Here is a 14,778-nt window from a genome sequence, read left to right on the forward strand (position 1 = left end):
ATCACTGTTTGATTCCCCTCACCTGCCCCTTGTTAATTACCCTTTGTTAGTTCCCCTATTTAATGCCCTTGTGTTTGCTGTCCTGTGCTGTTTCGTTGTGCTTTGTACCTTGTCTTGTCCATATGCCTACCTTGTGTCTTGATGCCTGTTATTCACCTAGTCCTGTCGAAGTCGTTTGAAAAGAGTAAGTTTTAGTTTCCTGTTTCCTTTGTTTTTTTGCCCCCTCGTGAGAAGTCTTTTGTTTCAGTTTATATTTATGTTCTCATTTTTCTCCCCATCGTGGGCTTTTGTTTTTGTATAATAAAGTTTTAGTTTATTCGTGTACCGCTGCCTGCATTTGTGTTCTCTCCATGAACATTCCTGACACCGTTCAATGCTATTACTTTTATCTTCGCACCTGATTCACATAATTTGTTCAGTCAACTAAAGCACTAAAACAGTATTAGAATAAAACCATCAGGCACAATTCATTCTTAATGAACATCCTCCTTTCTGTTATATAAACGTTCATATTGATTTTCTAAAAATGTTACTCTTAACCCTTGTGTGGTGTTCTGGGCCCGTATTCTTAAAGCTTCTAAGAATCCTCTAAGAAAGCTCTTAATTTAGCTTAAAAACTTCTACGTAGGAGTCAGCTTAAAAACGATTCAGGACCAATCTGAGAGCAACTCTGAGCAAGGAAAAGTCAAAAACTTATCTCAGTGAGGAGGCGGGGCTGTCCCCGTTGCTATGTATGACACAGTCTTTTAAAGACTGTGATTGGTTGGTTGACCAAGAAGGAAAAAAGAGCACTTTTAAGTATAGGGTCATTAGTTTGAAATTGCACTATGACATTTCTGCGCTGTCTTTGAGATGTTAGCGTGTCTCTAATAGGATCGGTCACAAACATCTAATGTGTTGTGTTTTATTAACTCACTGTCATTCAATTCAATGTAATTTTATTTTATAGCGCTTTTACAATTTGCATTGCATCAAAGCACTATACAAGAAAACCAAAACCAAGATAATCAAAAGTTGAACACACACACACACACACGCTTTGGTTGACTATCCCCATGGGGACAGTCCATAGGCGTAATGTTTTTATACTGTACAAACTGTATATTCTATCCCCTATCCCTAACCCTATCCCTAAACCTAAAGATCATAGAACACTTTTTGCATGTTTAGATTTGTAAAAAATATTGTTCTGTACAATTTATTAGCTTTTTTGCCCCTGGGGACCTCAATTTTGGTCCCCACGGTGACACGAGTCCCCATGTGTTGGTGTGTATTCAGGTTTAGGTCCCCACCGGGATATACACACACACACACACACACACACACACACACACACACACACACACGCACACAAAAAAAACAATAAAAATAAAAAATCTGATAAACCTTAAAAGTAATGTGGAAATTGTCATGCATTGCAACACATTTCTTCTCACTTTTCGTGTTTCGTCCATTTTCTCTGCTGCTAAAGAAACTCTCAAGTCTCTTAAAAGTCCTCTTCGCTACTCCGAAAATTTTGGACCTTAAGACCTCTTTTAAGGGTTAAGATACTTTATGAATTACTTCTTTATTAGAGATAAACATGTTTTTTATCCATCTCATGGAAACTAAGTGCACTTTTTTCATGAATGTGATTTAAATGAGGTAAATTACAAATATTAACCATATATTGTGTATGTTGCTTGTAATCCACCACTCAGAGATGACGTATTTTTGTAGGCTAACCCGGAAGTTAGTGCCGCGCTGGTTCTTAGACCGAAAGCCTGCGCATTTTTCCCATAGACTTTTGGAAGATCGCAAAAAATAAGCTCTGTGATTAACAAAAGTTTATGATGTTTACTCATTTTGTCTATCCAAGATAATCTTTACAAATTAACACCACATTTGTTACCTATGAAGCTTTATTTAAGTCGGCAGAAGTAAAACCTAACACGATGCTATAAACAGACTTCACTTAAGGTCGCTCTATATCATCGTCACCACCACCAAGCCTCAGACAACTCTTTCAAACTTTATTAAAAATGTGTTCCCTGGTAAGTAATTACTCACAGAATGAATCCACATCTACGTTTTAAGAGATTTATGCCCATGTTGCATTATTTGTGAGCTGTATATGTTTGATGTTGTCTAACGTCCCCTCCAAAGGAAGTAGTCGCTTTTAGCAACTTGTAAGCAACCGCCGTTTTTAAGACACAATAAGGCTTTAAAAAATCACATGCGGGTTATAATTGGTGTGTTTTATGTCATAGAATAAAACGTGAAAATATTTAGAGGTTTTGTTTACCACAGACCTTATTTCAGGCGATTTACCAAAAACTCATTCAAAAAACCCATAGACTTTGGGGCGATGGAACCGGAAGTCCTAAAATGCTAACTCGCTTCCGGGTTTTGCATACAAAAATACGTCATCTCTGAGCCTCCCTATTGACCTATCCGTAAGCTGTGAGAACAGTTAGCTTTTAGGTTTGTACGTTAGCATGGACTCACTAACTTAACTAGTTTTAGCCAGAGATACAATACTGAAGCACAATATGACATTAACGATCTGCAGATAAAAACTATAACTTTGTGAAAGTTTGACAACCAGAAAATAAAGTTTTTGTCTTCACTGGGATTGGAGTTGAATCGGGTTGCTGTGCCCACATTTTGCTCTTTTTTGTGTGGGTTTAGGAAATTGAATAAAATAAATTCCATTCCTCATCCTCCCAGGACACCTGGAATCAGTGTTACAAGTACCCCAGGCACATCTCTTTATCATTTACGTAACACCATAAAACCGATGAGAGCTTCGGATCTTACAATGTTTCTCAATGGTGCTGAAACCTAATGTTGTCGAGTTCCGGTCCCCGTGCAACTCATATTCAACTGCCATTGGCTCATCTGTGTTCAAGGGGAGGGGCTTACCGATAGATCAATTGGGACGAAGTAAACATCTATGACGTCATTTTTGCAACTATTTATTGACATTAAAAAAAACAAATAATCCCGTGGGTCCACTAGACCTGCAAACATTGGCAAACAGAGTAACAAAATTATGAAAGGGGCCATAATGGGTTAAAAATGTTCATGTTCATGAAAATCTAAAATACATTTCACATGCATTCTGCAGCCATTTTTATAGTAAGCGACGAACAGTGCATCTAAAGTAGACACTTCTTCAGTACTTGCTGCATTACCTGGGACTCAAACCCATGATCCTGGCATTCATAGTGCCATGAATCAGTTAAAAAACATGATTTACTGTTATCATAGCTTGCACGTAGCTAGAGTCTTGGTACCTCTATGGTGTCCACACCGATCTGTAACCCCGCAGAACGTTCAAAGTTCCCTTCTCTTTTTAGATACTCGTATCTGTTGCCGAAGAGAAAACACAGGATTTGAATGACATACTAATATTAAGACATAGGCCTACTCATTTATGAATCGAAACAAATGTCATCAGCAGTGTGCTTCTAGATTAATATACTAAGCATTAAGAGAAGAGAAGCATTGGCTATAAACGTCCGATAACATTTATTCCTGCACATGAATGTAATATGGAGGTGTTTACCGTGGAACAGAGCTCTCTCTAAGTGCCTGTTCAACATCCATATCTTCACTCTGAAAGTCCACGATGATGATGTTAAAATTGTTGTCCTTGGTCTCACGGTGCAGCAGCTCCATGTCTGAAATAAACTGCTGAACCCAGCGGGCCTGATTCTTCACTGTAGGAAAAATAAATATCTACAAACTCATCCTTATAACATTATATCTACTATCTGTTCGCATTCTATTTCCTTGGCTGCCGAGGAATCCCAGAAGTGTGTGATTTATAATTTTGCCATCTTTGCTCATGGGCACTTCTGGACGTAATGAGTTAAAATCATATTAGCCATAAATGACATTAGAAAAAAGTAACTATTGAGGTAGACAGAGAAAAAGTCATCCAGAAACATCGACTAAAATATTTGCACGCAGCTTTTTTCATGTAGCTTTTGTAATGTGATATTTTATCATCATGAATAAACATTAATACAGAAAAAATGCTTAAAAGCTAAAAGAAATTGATAAATAAATAAATAAGAAAAAATATAATCATAATAACGCTAATAATAATAATAACAACAATAATAACACAAATATGAAAATGAAATAGTTCAACATAAATACTTTATTATGAATAAATAATAAAAATAAAACAATATAATAAATAATAAAATAAAATAATAAAAACAAAATACAATACAATACAATACAAATTAATTTAAAACAAAATAAAAATTACTCCAAAATTACCCCAAGTGTGACAGAATGCAATGTAACAGAAACAAAAAAAGATGGATGAATAGAACAGGTTAATACAGGTTAATACATTAACTATCTACACAAACATCACATATCCACTTACCTGGCACTACAAAATGTACCATGACGTCCTTTTTCCACTGTAGCATCACTGGCTGGCAAAGCAGGGGTTTGGCATACACTGTGCCCGACTGTGCCGTGCCATGAGCTCCTTGGGTGGGTATACGAGACGGCGGAGGTGGGCTGGCGTCTGGGGCCAAGGGAGATGATGCAGTCACTCCTTCCACATTCTCCAGACTGTCTTCCACCCGGCCGCGGTGCAGCAGCATGTAGATGTACTCGGAGAGACGTACCACCTTACGGCCTCTCTCCATCAGCTCCAGCTCAACCAGATAACGGTTTCCGCGAGCAGAGTCGCGCCGCTTCTCTACATTTATGATGCGAAGGAGTGTGTAAATCCTATGACGGAACGAGAAAGAATTTGATTGAGAGACTATTCCAGACAGGAAACTGTAACATTTCCTGTTTGCACCGCAGTTAATCTTGTCTAACGTTGCCTCCAACGTATCCTATTTTGCTTTTGCGATACAAATATTAAAGCAGCAATCCATAGCTTTTATTAAAAACTAGGGCTGTCAAACGATTAATCGCGATTAATCGCATCCAGCATAAGAGTTTGTGTTTACATAATATATATCTGTGTACTGTGCATAATAATTTTGTATTTATTAACACATACACATACATGCATATATTTAAGAAAAATCTCAAAATTAATAAACTTTTATATATATAATTTCAATTATTGGTAAATATAAATAAATACATGTAAATATTTTCTAAACATGTATTCATGTTTATGTGTTTGTATTTATAAATACAAAATTAATATGCACAGTACACAGACATATATTATGTAAACACAAACTTTTATTCTGGATGCGATTAATTGCAATTAAAAACACTATTATTAAACGCGATTAAAAATTAAAAAACAATTAAAAATCTATTAAATAAATAAATTAGGAAATGTCAGTTTGACGTCATTTGACTTCAACACACGTAAATACGCAGTATGTTAAGTAACCTGCAAATTAATGTTCAAACACAGATGTCGACATAGAGGCAAAAGTTACAGATTGCAACTTTAAGCAGCTTTTAAATTGCAATATGTCCATTTAATCCATTTATTGATTTCCCAAATGAGTAAAGATATATATCGCTCTATAGCTAAGTTTTAATGAGTAAAAAAAGATACTTGTATATCAATTAATAAAAATACAAACACCAATATTTAAGCAATTTTAGAATTAAAACATCTATTCCAACATTTAATTGGTACACTTATAACAGCATGTTTTATGTGACCATAAAACAACAATATGCAATAAATCATCAGAAATGGTAACTTTCATACCCCTACGTCAGTGTTTTTTCAACCAATTACATAATTATGACGTTAATTTACCTTTTGGGGGTAATTTTCAGCCAAAATTGATTTGCTAATAATTAGATTATTTAATCACCACATCATGTCATTAATTTGATTAAATATTTTTAATCGCTTGACAGCCCTACTAAAAATCAAGTTACTTCTTAGTGTTTGGTTATTTTTATAACATATATAAAAAAATTCTAGTTATGCCATGCTCCAGAATATTTTATTGGGTAGAAATTGTAAGTGGGGGTGCTTTAAAAATTGCATAATGGGGGGTGGACCTTGAAATTAAGAAGTTTGAGATCCACTGCTTTAGTGTAAGCACTGAACTTCATTTTCTAAAATGTGTGATTAATCAGTTGTGCACACTCCTCACCCGCCATTGTGTTCATTAAGTTTCTCCATGTACTGTGCCAGAACATCCACTACTTCACTCTCAGGTAGCTGCAGGTTTCCTGACACGTTGCACCGAAGGTCATTCCAGTCTGAGCGTAGCGTCTCAAAGTCCATGCTGTTCACAGAAAACGTCCTTTGCCAGTTTATGGCCTCTTCCGCCCACCCTGGGCGCGGCTCTACATCCTCATAGCTGTACTCCGACAACCCTCCGTCCTCCTCTGGATCTGTCTCCGGACGCTGCTGTTGGGACTCGGTGATCTCGGATGTGTGCATGTAGGAAGTGACACGAAGAGTCTCTGTGGGAAGAGCGTTCATGGAGGAATTAGCGAACGGCGGGCCGGGGGTTAGAGGCGGTTGAGGGGTTGTAATGACCCTTGATGGACGATGGTGTTTTTCCCAGACACCTCGGATCTTTTTATCAAAGCAGGTCAGCGGTGTGGCTCTGTTCGAGACGGCAGGATTTTCTGCTGTCTTGCTGAAGTTGGAACTTGCGGGAGGAACTCTGTTCTCATTTAGGGGAGACCGGGCGAATATCTGGGATGCTCGGAGAGCTCCTTTGCTAAATTTTGGTTTGGCACTTAGGCTAACCAGCTTTGTGGTTTTGCCGTTCTGGTACAAGAAAACCCCAGGGAAGACCTCTCTGGGTTGGCGTGAAACGGTACTTTGCTTCTCTTTAGCAGGACGAGGTCTGGTAATGTAGATCTTAGTGTCCTCTTTCCTACGTTCCTTGTTGGTGTGGCTTCGTTGGTTACCTGGGGTATGAATAGTGTGAACGGGACTGCTGAGGATTTGCTTCGCTCGGGTATTGAGAGACACCAATGAGGACTTTTGTGGAAACAGCAAAGCCGACCGTCTTATTTTGGGTGAACGGTCTTCTGATCGACCATCTTTGAAGTCCCGCTGGTCTCTTTGAACCCAGTTGAGGGAGCGACCTCGTACTACATTCTCACCCTGTGGCAACTCTATCTCAGCTGGAGGGTCAGGAGCATCTTCATTCATCTCTTTTGGTTGTGCCCCACCCACCTGTCTTCCTCTCGTGAAAAAGTGCCTTTGCTCTCTCCTGTTTTTGGGGTCTGGTATTGTGGGAACTGGCTTATGGGAGGGACTTAAGGTGTGACTTGATTGGCTGGGATGGACAGGATTCTTAGCCAACTGGGTGCCAACAACTTGTGCCTCATCGTCTGGGTCCACCCCCTCTTCTTCTTCAAGAAAATCTACAGTAACAGAAACACAGAGGAAATGGCAGCTGTTGTGATATGTGTCATATGACTAATCATGAGACACACGAGAACCAATGAGATTTGAATTTATCGTGTTTACATATTCAGATTTAGGGTTTCAATTTTACTAAAACATGCTCAAAATATGAACCGTTTTCTCATCCACACCAAACGTTTCGCTTCCAAAGACATTCATTACCCACCGGGGACTTTTGATTACTTTTACAATGGATGTATGTGCTTTCTCAACACAATCTCAGGGAAATTCGTAACTATTTTATGGCCAATTCGTATGAAATTCGTACAATCTTATTCAGACCTTTTAGTATGATTTGCTTTCGCGCCAGTGACGTAAGGTTTAGGGGAGGGGCTTCAGTAATGCTTTTTTCAATTAATTGTACATTTTTGTATGATTCACATAGTGCCGATTCATACGAATTAGCCATCTCGTAAATTAGTTACGAATCACTGTGAGATCAGATTGGCTTTCAAGAGCAAGTTTTGATCTACAGTATATATTTAAATAACGTGACAGATACTATGAGAAAATTTTCATTTTTGGTGAACTGTTTGTTCCCTTTCTGTCGGTCTCTCGACGTTGTGTTGAACCGACAGTTGGGGTTTGACTTGAGAACCTATCATCTTCTGACTAGCTTTGAAAAGGCCAATGAAATTGGCGAATGAAATTTGCATGCCGGACTCCACCCCGGATATCCGGGTATAAAAGGGAGACGGCGTGCTGCATTCATTCGCCTTTTGTTCTTCGGAGCCTTCGATCTTATGATCAAAAAATCGGAACTACTGATCTTCAAAGACTGCTGGAACCTTACGACATGGTACAGCGGACTGTCCCTTCCTGCAGCAACTTCCCCTGGGCGTCTGCAGTTCCAGAGGTGTTTTCTTTATCTAAAAGAGCAAATTTCTCCAGCGCGGAATGTCCCGCTGTTCTGCTGGCAGATGGCGATCCAGACGTTGCGGTCACAGGTGGCTGTGTTCTTTATGGAAGCAGTGAGGGTGATATGGGGATTACCGTGAGCGTTAACCCGTCAGCCACAGGCTCGCGGACCATTCATGCCCCGTCTCGTTCGTCTGACCATTCTCCAGGAGGCGGTCCCACCCCGTCTTGTTCCTCAGCCACGTATTCGGAAACGGTGCGTGATGATGAGTGACTTACTGGCAACCGACCCCGATGATTCCACAGAGCTCCCTCCCTCAGTAGGTCGAGCCCAGGAAGAAGCGGATGTCGAAATGTCAGCCATGCTTGCCTGGCCCACTGCGAGCATTGGGCTGCAGTGCACCGCACCGCCCCTTCCCCAATGCTCGCGGCTGGATACTTGGTACCTCGGGTCTGCCCCGGTACCGTATTTCCCGGAAGTGCATGAGGAGCTCAGTAAGACCTGGAACGCCCCCTTTTTGGCGCGTTCCCGTCAAACTAGTTCCGTCGACCTTACTTTCCTTGTTTCATTCTTGGAGAGGTCGACCTAGACTCCCGTCGAAAGCGTGTGAGTTTTCGCCATCTCTGGTGTCAAAGGCTTACACTGCTGCGGGCCAAGCTGCCTCTTCTCTCCACGCCATGGCCATCCTGCAGGTCTACCAGGCCAAGGTGTTGAAAGAGCTCCACGAGGGTAAGACCGACCCAGCGCTTATGCAGGAACTCCGTACCGCCACCGACCTCGCCCTACGGGCGACCGCACGGGCCCTGGGTTGGACGATGTCCACACTTGTGGTCCAGGAGAGACACCTCTGGCTTAACCTTGGACAGGGAGTACCATAGCGGGCAATGGGTGGTGTCCGGGGAGGCGCACAGGTCAACCTGTGCCTGCCCAAACTGCCCAAATGAGCTGGACTGCGCAGGGGTGGAGTCGCCACTCTCTGTGAGGCGTCGTCTGATGAGAGAGGGCGTTCGTGAGCGAATGCCACCCTGATGGTTGATATAGGCCACGGCAGTTGTGCTGTCTGACTGGACCTGCACATGCTTGTCCTGCACGAATTGGTTGCAGCCTCTTCAGTGCAAGTAGCACAGCCAACAACTCTAGGCAGTTGATATGCCAATGCAGGTGGGGACCCGTCCACCGCCCCGATACTGCGTGCCCGTTGCACACGGCACCCTAACCCTGCAGGGAGGCATCCGTCTTCACCACGACGTGCCTCGAAACCTGCCCAAGGGAGGCCCCTGTCCGCAGAAAGGTCATTGAAGACCAGGGGGTTAGGGTGCATCGACAAAGAGGTGTGATGACCATACGCCTGCTGCCGGTGTGCCACACTCTCCAAGGAACCCGACTCTGTAGCCATTACTCAGGCTAGTGCCCCTGCCACTAGGCGGCTGTATGCCTTTAAGTGGCGCCTCTTCTTGTCCTGGTGCTCTTCTCGAGAAGACACGCTGAGTTGTTCGTTCGGGAACATGCTGTCCTTCCTACAAGAGAGATTTGAGAGTAACCTCTCCCCTTCCACACTGAAAGTGTATGTAGCCACCATTGCCACTCATTACGAACCAGTTGCTGGTAAATCTCTGGGACAGCACGACCTGGTCATTAGGTTCCTAAGGGGCGCGAGAAGGCTGAATCCGCCTCGTCCGCACTCCATACCCTCTTGGGACCTTGATGTGGTCTTGGCGGGCCTCCAGAGGCCCCCCTTCGAGCGCCTGGGAGATGCCGCTCTTTCTCATCTTACAATGAAGACGGCTCTCCTGGTGGTGCTCGCCTCCATCAAGAGGGTAGGGGAACTACAAGCTTTCTCCGTGTCCAAGGATTGCCTAGAATTCGGGCCTGGAGACTCTCACGTTATCCTGAGACCCTGGCCTGGCTACGTGCCCAAGGTTCCCACCACTCCATTTCGGGACCAGGTGGTGAACTTGCAGGCGCTCCCCACCGGGGAGAAAGACCCAACCCCATCCATGTTGTGTCCAGTACGCGCGCAGCGCCTCTACTTGGACCGCACGCAGAGCTTCAGGAGCTCTGAGCAGCTCTTTGTCTGTTTTGGAGGCCAGCAGAAGGGGAGGACTGTCTCCAAACAGAGATTAGCGCACTGGATCATGGACGCCCCACGAGGAGGCTATACTCTGGGTGGAGTGTGCCGCCACTGCCAGTGGGCACAGGGGATCTACGACACGTAGTAACCCCCCCCAACAGGGTGGTCCCATCTGATGTATTTCATGGTCTGGTTCCCAGGCTGATAACCCATGATCTCCCCTAGGTGGGCCTCCACCTCTTGTGGTACTCCCTTACAGTCTGCACATTCCTCCCATGAGTTCTCCCCTGCCGGCGAGACCATGTTGGTGTCTCCACTGAATTCCTCCCTACGGTAGGAAGTGGCCTCCGTAGCGCATTTCCCTTACGGTGCAGGGTGGCTTCTCGCCGTTAGAGAACGAAGGCCTCCACCCGTGATGGCCAGTGGCAGGGGCTTCCCACCTTTTTCAAAAGCTCTGGGATCCCCTACCTCTCCACTGGATGGTTACAATTTTGCACCAGCGCTCACGTCTGACACACCCAGGCCAATCAGCATCGCTTCGCTAGAGATTGTGACGCAGCACAGTGCCGTGGTGTTTTCGATAGGAACCCCATCTGTCAGTTCGACACAATGTCGAGAGACCGACAGAAAGGGAACGTCTTGGTTATGGATGGAACCTCTGTTCCCTGATGGAGGGAACGAGACGTTGTGTCCTTTATGCCACAACGCTTGCCACCCACTGCAGCAGTCGAGAAATGCTCTCAGGCTCCTCAGCCCAAAAGGTGAATGAATGCAGCACGCCGTCTCTCTTTTATACCCGGCTATCCGGGGTAGAGTCCGGCATGCAAATTTCATTCGCCAATTTCATTGGCCTTTTCAAAGTCAGTCAGAGATGATTGTGATGGTTCTCAAGTCAAACCCATCTGTCGGTTCGACACAACTTCTCGTTCCCTCCATCAGGGAACAGAGGTTACATCTGTCACCTAGACGTTTGTAATGTAAAATCAAACAATTATTACACATTTTTTTATGAATTTTTATTATTTTACTGTTTTAATGTCATTTTTTGTATTTTATTTGTATTTTTTTGAGTTGCAAAAAAACAGTTTATCATTGTATATTGTTTTGCTTTAAAGCAAAGCAAATCTGTATAATCACATTCGATGTGATGCATTAAAGCATCTTTTGCGATGCTCTTAGTTTAAGTAGACCTTTCGTTCATATTTTATTTCCTTGTTTCATTCTTGGTGTGAACAGGCCTTAACCCTATGAAAATAAATACGAGTATAATTTCTGGCTCCGGACCAAAGGCATTTTCTCCTGATGAATATGTCTGCGATGTTCTTATAAAGTAGCTTGTAAAGGAACAATGCACTAATGAAGTGTTGTTTCTCTTCTGGATCACTGATCACAAACACACACACACCATCCGGATTGGGGAAGAAGAAAGGCCTGTCGTCCTCTTCCTCATCCATCTTCATGTATTTATAGAAGCCAAACCTGCGAGAGAGAGAGAGAGGGAGAGAGAGAGAGAGAGAGAGAAAGCCACTGAAGATGTAAGAGAAACAGTTTTAGGGAACTTTACTAATTTACAATCAAACTTTAAAAACTAAAGAGTATCCATATGCTGTTTCATCTTTCATCAACCTCTGAATCTTTTCTGCCTTATGGGTAGGAAAAATTATTTCAAGCAATGATATTATAGCCATATTTACACAATCCAATCACATGTCGATGTATAAATGTCCCGCCCACTGAATAATCTGTATTTTGAAACATATAAACTGAAAGCATGTATTTTAATTTCATCCTTTGCATTGTATTTACAATTTATCAAGGTTTAACAAGATTCTAGAATTCTAGAAAGATTCTTGAAGCAAAAGCATACTTCTCCAGATAGATAGGCGACTCTCTATAGAAGCACTTGTTCTCTTTCTCCATGTGGGTGAGGCGCGTGAAGTCGTTTGGATAGACGAAAGAAAGATACACCTGGAGACACAACCAGACACAACAACCTGTTAACTAACCTGACAGATCGGAAGCTCACTATCTGAAACAGCATACAGTACCTAACAACAATATTTCTTTATACTGTATTTGTGCACCATCACAATATATAATGTAAATGTTGTTTGTATAAAATAGAGATCACATAATAAACTAATAAAGAGATTTTGTTTTATATATATATATATATGTATATATAAAATTAATGTATTATATATATTATATATATATTAATATATAAATATACATATATATATATATAATATAATATTTGACAAATTTAATTAATAATCAATTCTGATTCATGGGTATAATGGCAAGTATAAGGTGTCTACTGGTATGTGATGGATTCTATGGTGGGATGTTAAATCACCACAAAAAGGAATTTTGTAATGGTTTTAATCCCTGCTGAAAAAAAACAATAGAAACCATTAAAGAAATTGTAATGGTTGTAATGGTTGTAATGGTTTTAATGGAAACTGTAATGGTATCTACTTGATGTGATGGATTCTATTGGTGGATGTTAAATCGTATTGGAATAATGTCAAAACACACTACAAAGAGGAATTTTGTAATGGTTTTAATGGAAAAAGCTAATGGTCATATAGAATTTGAATGGAAACATTAGAATTTCTGTTAATGGTTTCTGTCTGGTTTTTTCAGCAGGGATGGAAAAAGCTAATGGTTATTTTAAATGGAAACCATTCAAATTTCTGTTGTGGTTTCTATTGTTTTTTTTTCAGCAGGGATGGTTCATTGTTTCATGAGTATCCGGTTACTTGCATTGCATTTGTTGTGGTCATACAGTACAAAATCACATTATAATATATATCTATTATAAAATATATAATTAAAAGCAGTTTTTTTCCTATTTGAAAACTTTTTGTTATTTTCCTGATTATTCCTGTAAAGCTGGTTTGGAGCAATCTGTCTTTATAAAGTGCTAGTGCTATATAAATTGCTTCAATGCATTTAGCTACCTTTTATTATTTGCTTATACTGCTTAACTGTTGTTTCCTCTAACAAAGTAGCTTCGCCAACACTTCATGCATACAGAAGTAGCGCAGTGAGATGCCATTACAAACACCATTTAACATGACTGTTAATGTAAGCCTGTAATTACATTGTTGAACCAAAAGGGGGCAGTAATTACACATTTCAATGCATGGCAGTTCTAAAGCAACAGATGCTTGAAATCTGCTACCATAAATCCAATTTGACAAAATGTATACATAAATGTGCATATTTCTGTTTAACTCACAAATTGAAGTCCCTGATAGCGGGCGATGGGGAAGTCTTTGACCACGTATGTCGGGGAGTACAGACAGGCGGGCAACACGTTCTCAAGACGAGCGGGGTCAATCATGGGAACTGTCAGAGAGACAGGCAATCGTTACTAAAAGCATATTATACAATTTTGCAAAAGGTACAAATACGAAAAACAAAGATAAAGATACATTTCAATGGAATGAGTGAGAAAGAGAGAAACAGAATGAAAAGAGTAGAAAGAGACTGTGAATGGACAGTGGCTCACTGTTGAAGAACGTGTCGCGGGGGTCTGGTTGCAGCATATCGGCGCCGTGTTGGCTGCGGCTGCGAGACTCTGCCGGGACGGGACTGTGGCTGGCCAGCGTCTGAGGAATGTGATCCACGTGGTTCATCTTCAAACTGCTCTCATCTTTCACACAGAAAGAAAGAAGAATGGATGAAAAGATGACAAAACAGTGTCGATGCGCATACAATGCACAAAAGGAGATGTGAAAAGAGATAGTTCACCAAAAAATGGACATTCTGTTATTCACTCGCCCTCAATGAAAGTGAAAGGTGCTGCATCACTAAGACGAGCAATAATAAATGGCGGGATTTAAAGGGGTAGTTCACCCAAAAACAAACATTCTGTCGTCATTTATTCATGCAACACAGTTTGAGAAAGTATTTGTATGCATCTTCATCTGAATATCTGACTGACATGTGGGTCACTTCATATCAGAGATGCAACAATGTCTGAGTGACACATGACGGTCCCACCCATCAAACGATGAGGACCTCCAGACGTACTCCTCACAGATGAGACAAAGGGCCTTTGATGTACGCTTGAGGCAGCTGATGTCACACGCTCTGCTCTTTAATGTCTGAGTGACAATCGCTGTGAAGTGCTTAAGCTCTGTCATATGTTCAAAGGGAGTTCAGATGAAGGTCAGAGGAACCAGCGGATGAATCAAAACAAGAGCCGGAGCAAAGGGAAGATGGAGGGCTAGGTATTTAATATTAGAACGCTGCTAAACTGAAAGCTCTTCATGAAGGCGTTGCGCTTTAGCAAAGTGTTCGCAATGTAAACTGCTCATGTGCACAAATATGCCATTTACAAAACACAGCCCTTCTGTGTCTTGAACCCAATTAAAGGGATAGTTCACATAAAAATGTAAACTCTGTCATCATTTATTCACCCTCGTGTCATTTCAAACCTGTATGGCTTTCTTTTGTTTG

General features: G+C 41.6%; 1 protein-coding gene across 2 annotated transcripts in view; it reads right to left on the reverse strand.

Annotated features, from left to right (window-relative positions):
- b4galnt4a (beta-1,4-N-acetyl-galactosaminyl transferase 4a) overlaps window positions 1-14,778 on the reverse strand; it is a 208,409-nt gene that overhangs the window by 3,713 nt on the left and 189,918 nt on the right. For both annotated transcript variants that reach the window (XM_057330341.1, XM_057330339.1), the window contains 8 exons: window positions 13,826-13,969; window positions 13,553-13,662; window positions 12,173-12,273; window positions 11,711-11,784; window positions 6,099-7,332; window positions 4,388-4,743; window positions 3,551-3,704; window positions 3,279-3,351 (listed from right to left, as the gene is read on the reverse strand). In XM_057330341.1, coding sequence (XP_057186324.1) covers window positions 3,279-3,351; window positions 3,551-3,704; window positions 4,388-4,743; window positions 6,099-7,332; window positions 11,711-11,784; window positions 12,173-12,273; window positions 13,553-13,662; window positions 13,826-13,969 — 2,246 coding nt within the window. The remainder of the gene's footprint in view (window positions 1-3,278; window positions 3,352-3,550; window positions 3,705-4,387; window positions 4,744-6,098; window positions 7,333-11,710; window positions 11,785-12,172; window positions 12,274-13,552; window positions 13,663-13,825; window positions 13,970-14,778) is intronic.

The sequence above is a fragment of the Triplophysa rosa genome, linkage group LG3 (genome assembly GCF_024868665.1).
Source record: "Triplophysa rosa linkage group LG3, Trosa_1v2, whole genome shotgun sequence".
Classification (NCBI taxonomy): Eukaryota; Metazoa; Chordata; class Actinopteri; order Cypriniformes; family Nemacheilidae; genus Triplophysa; species Triplophysa rosa.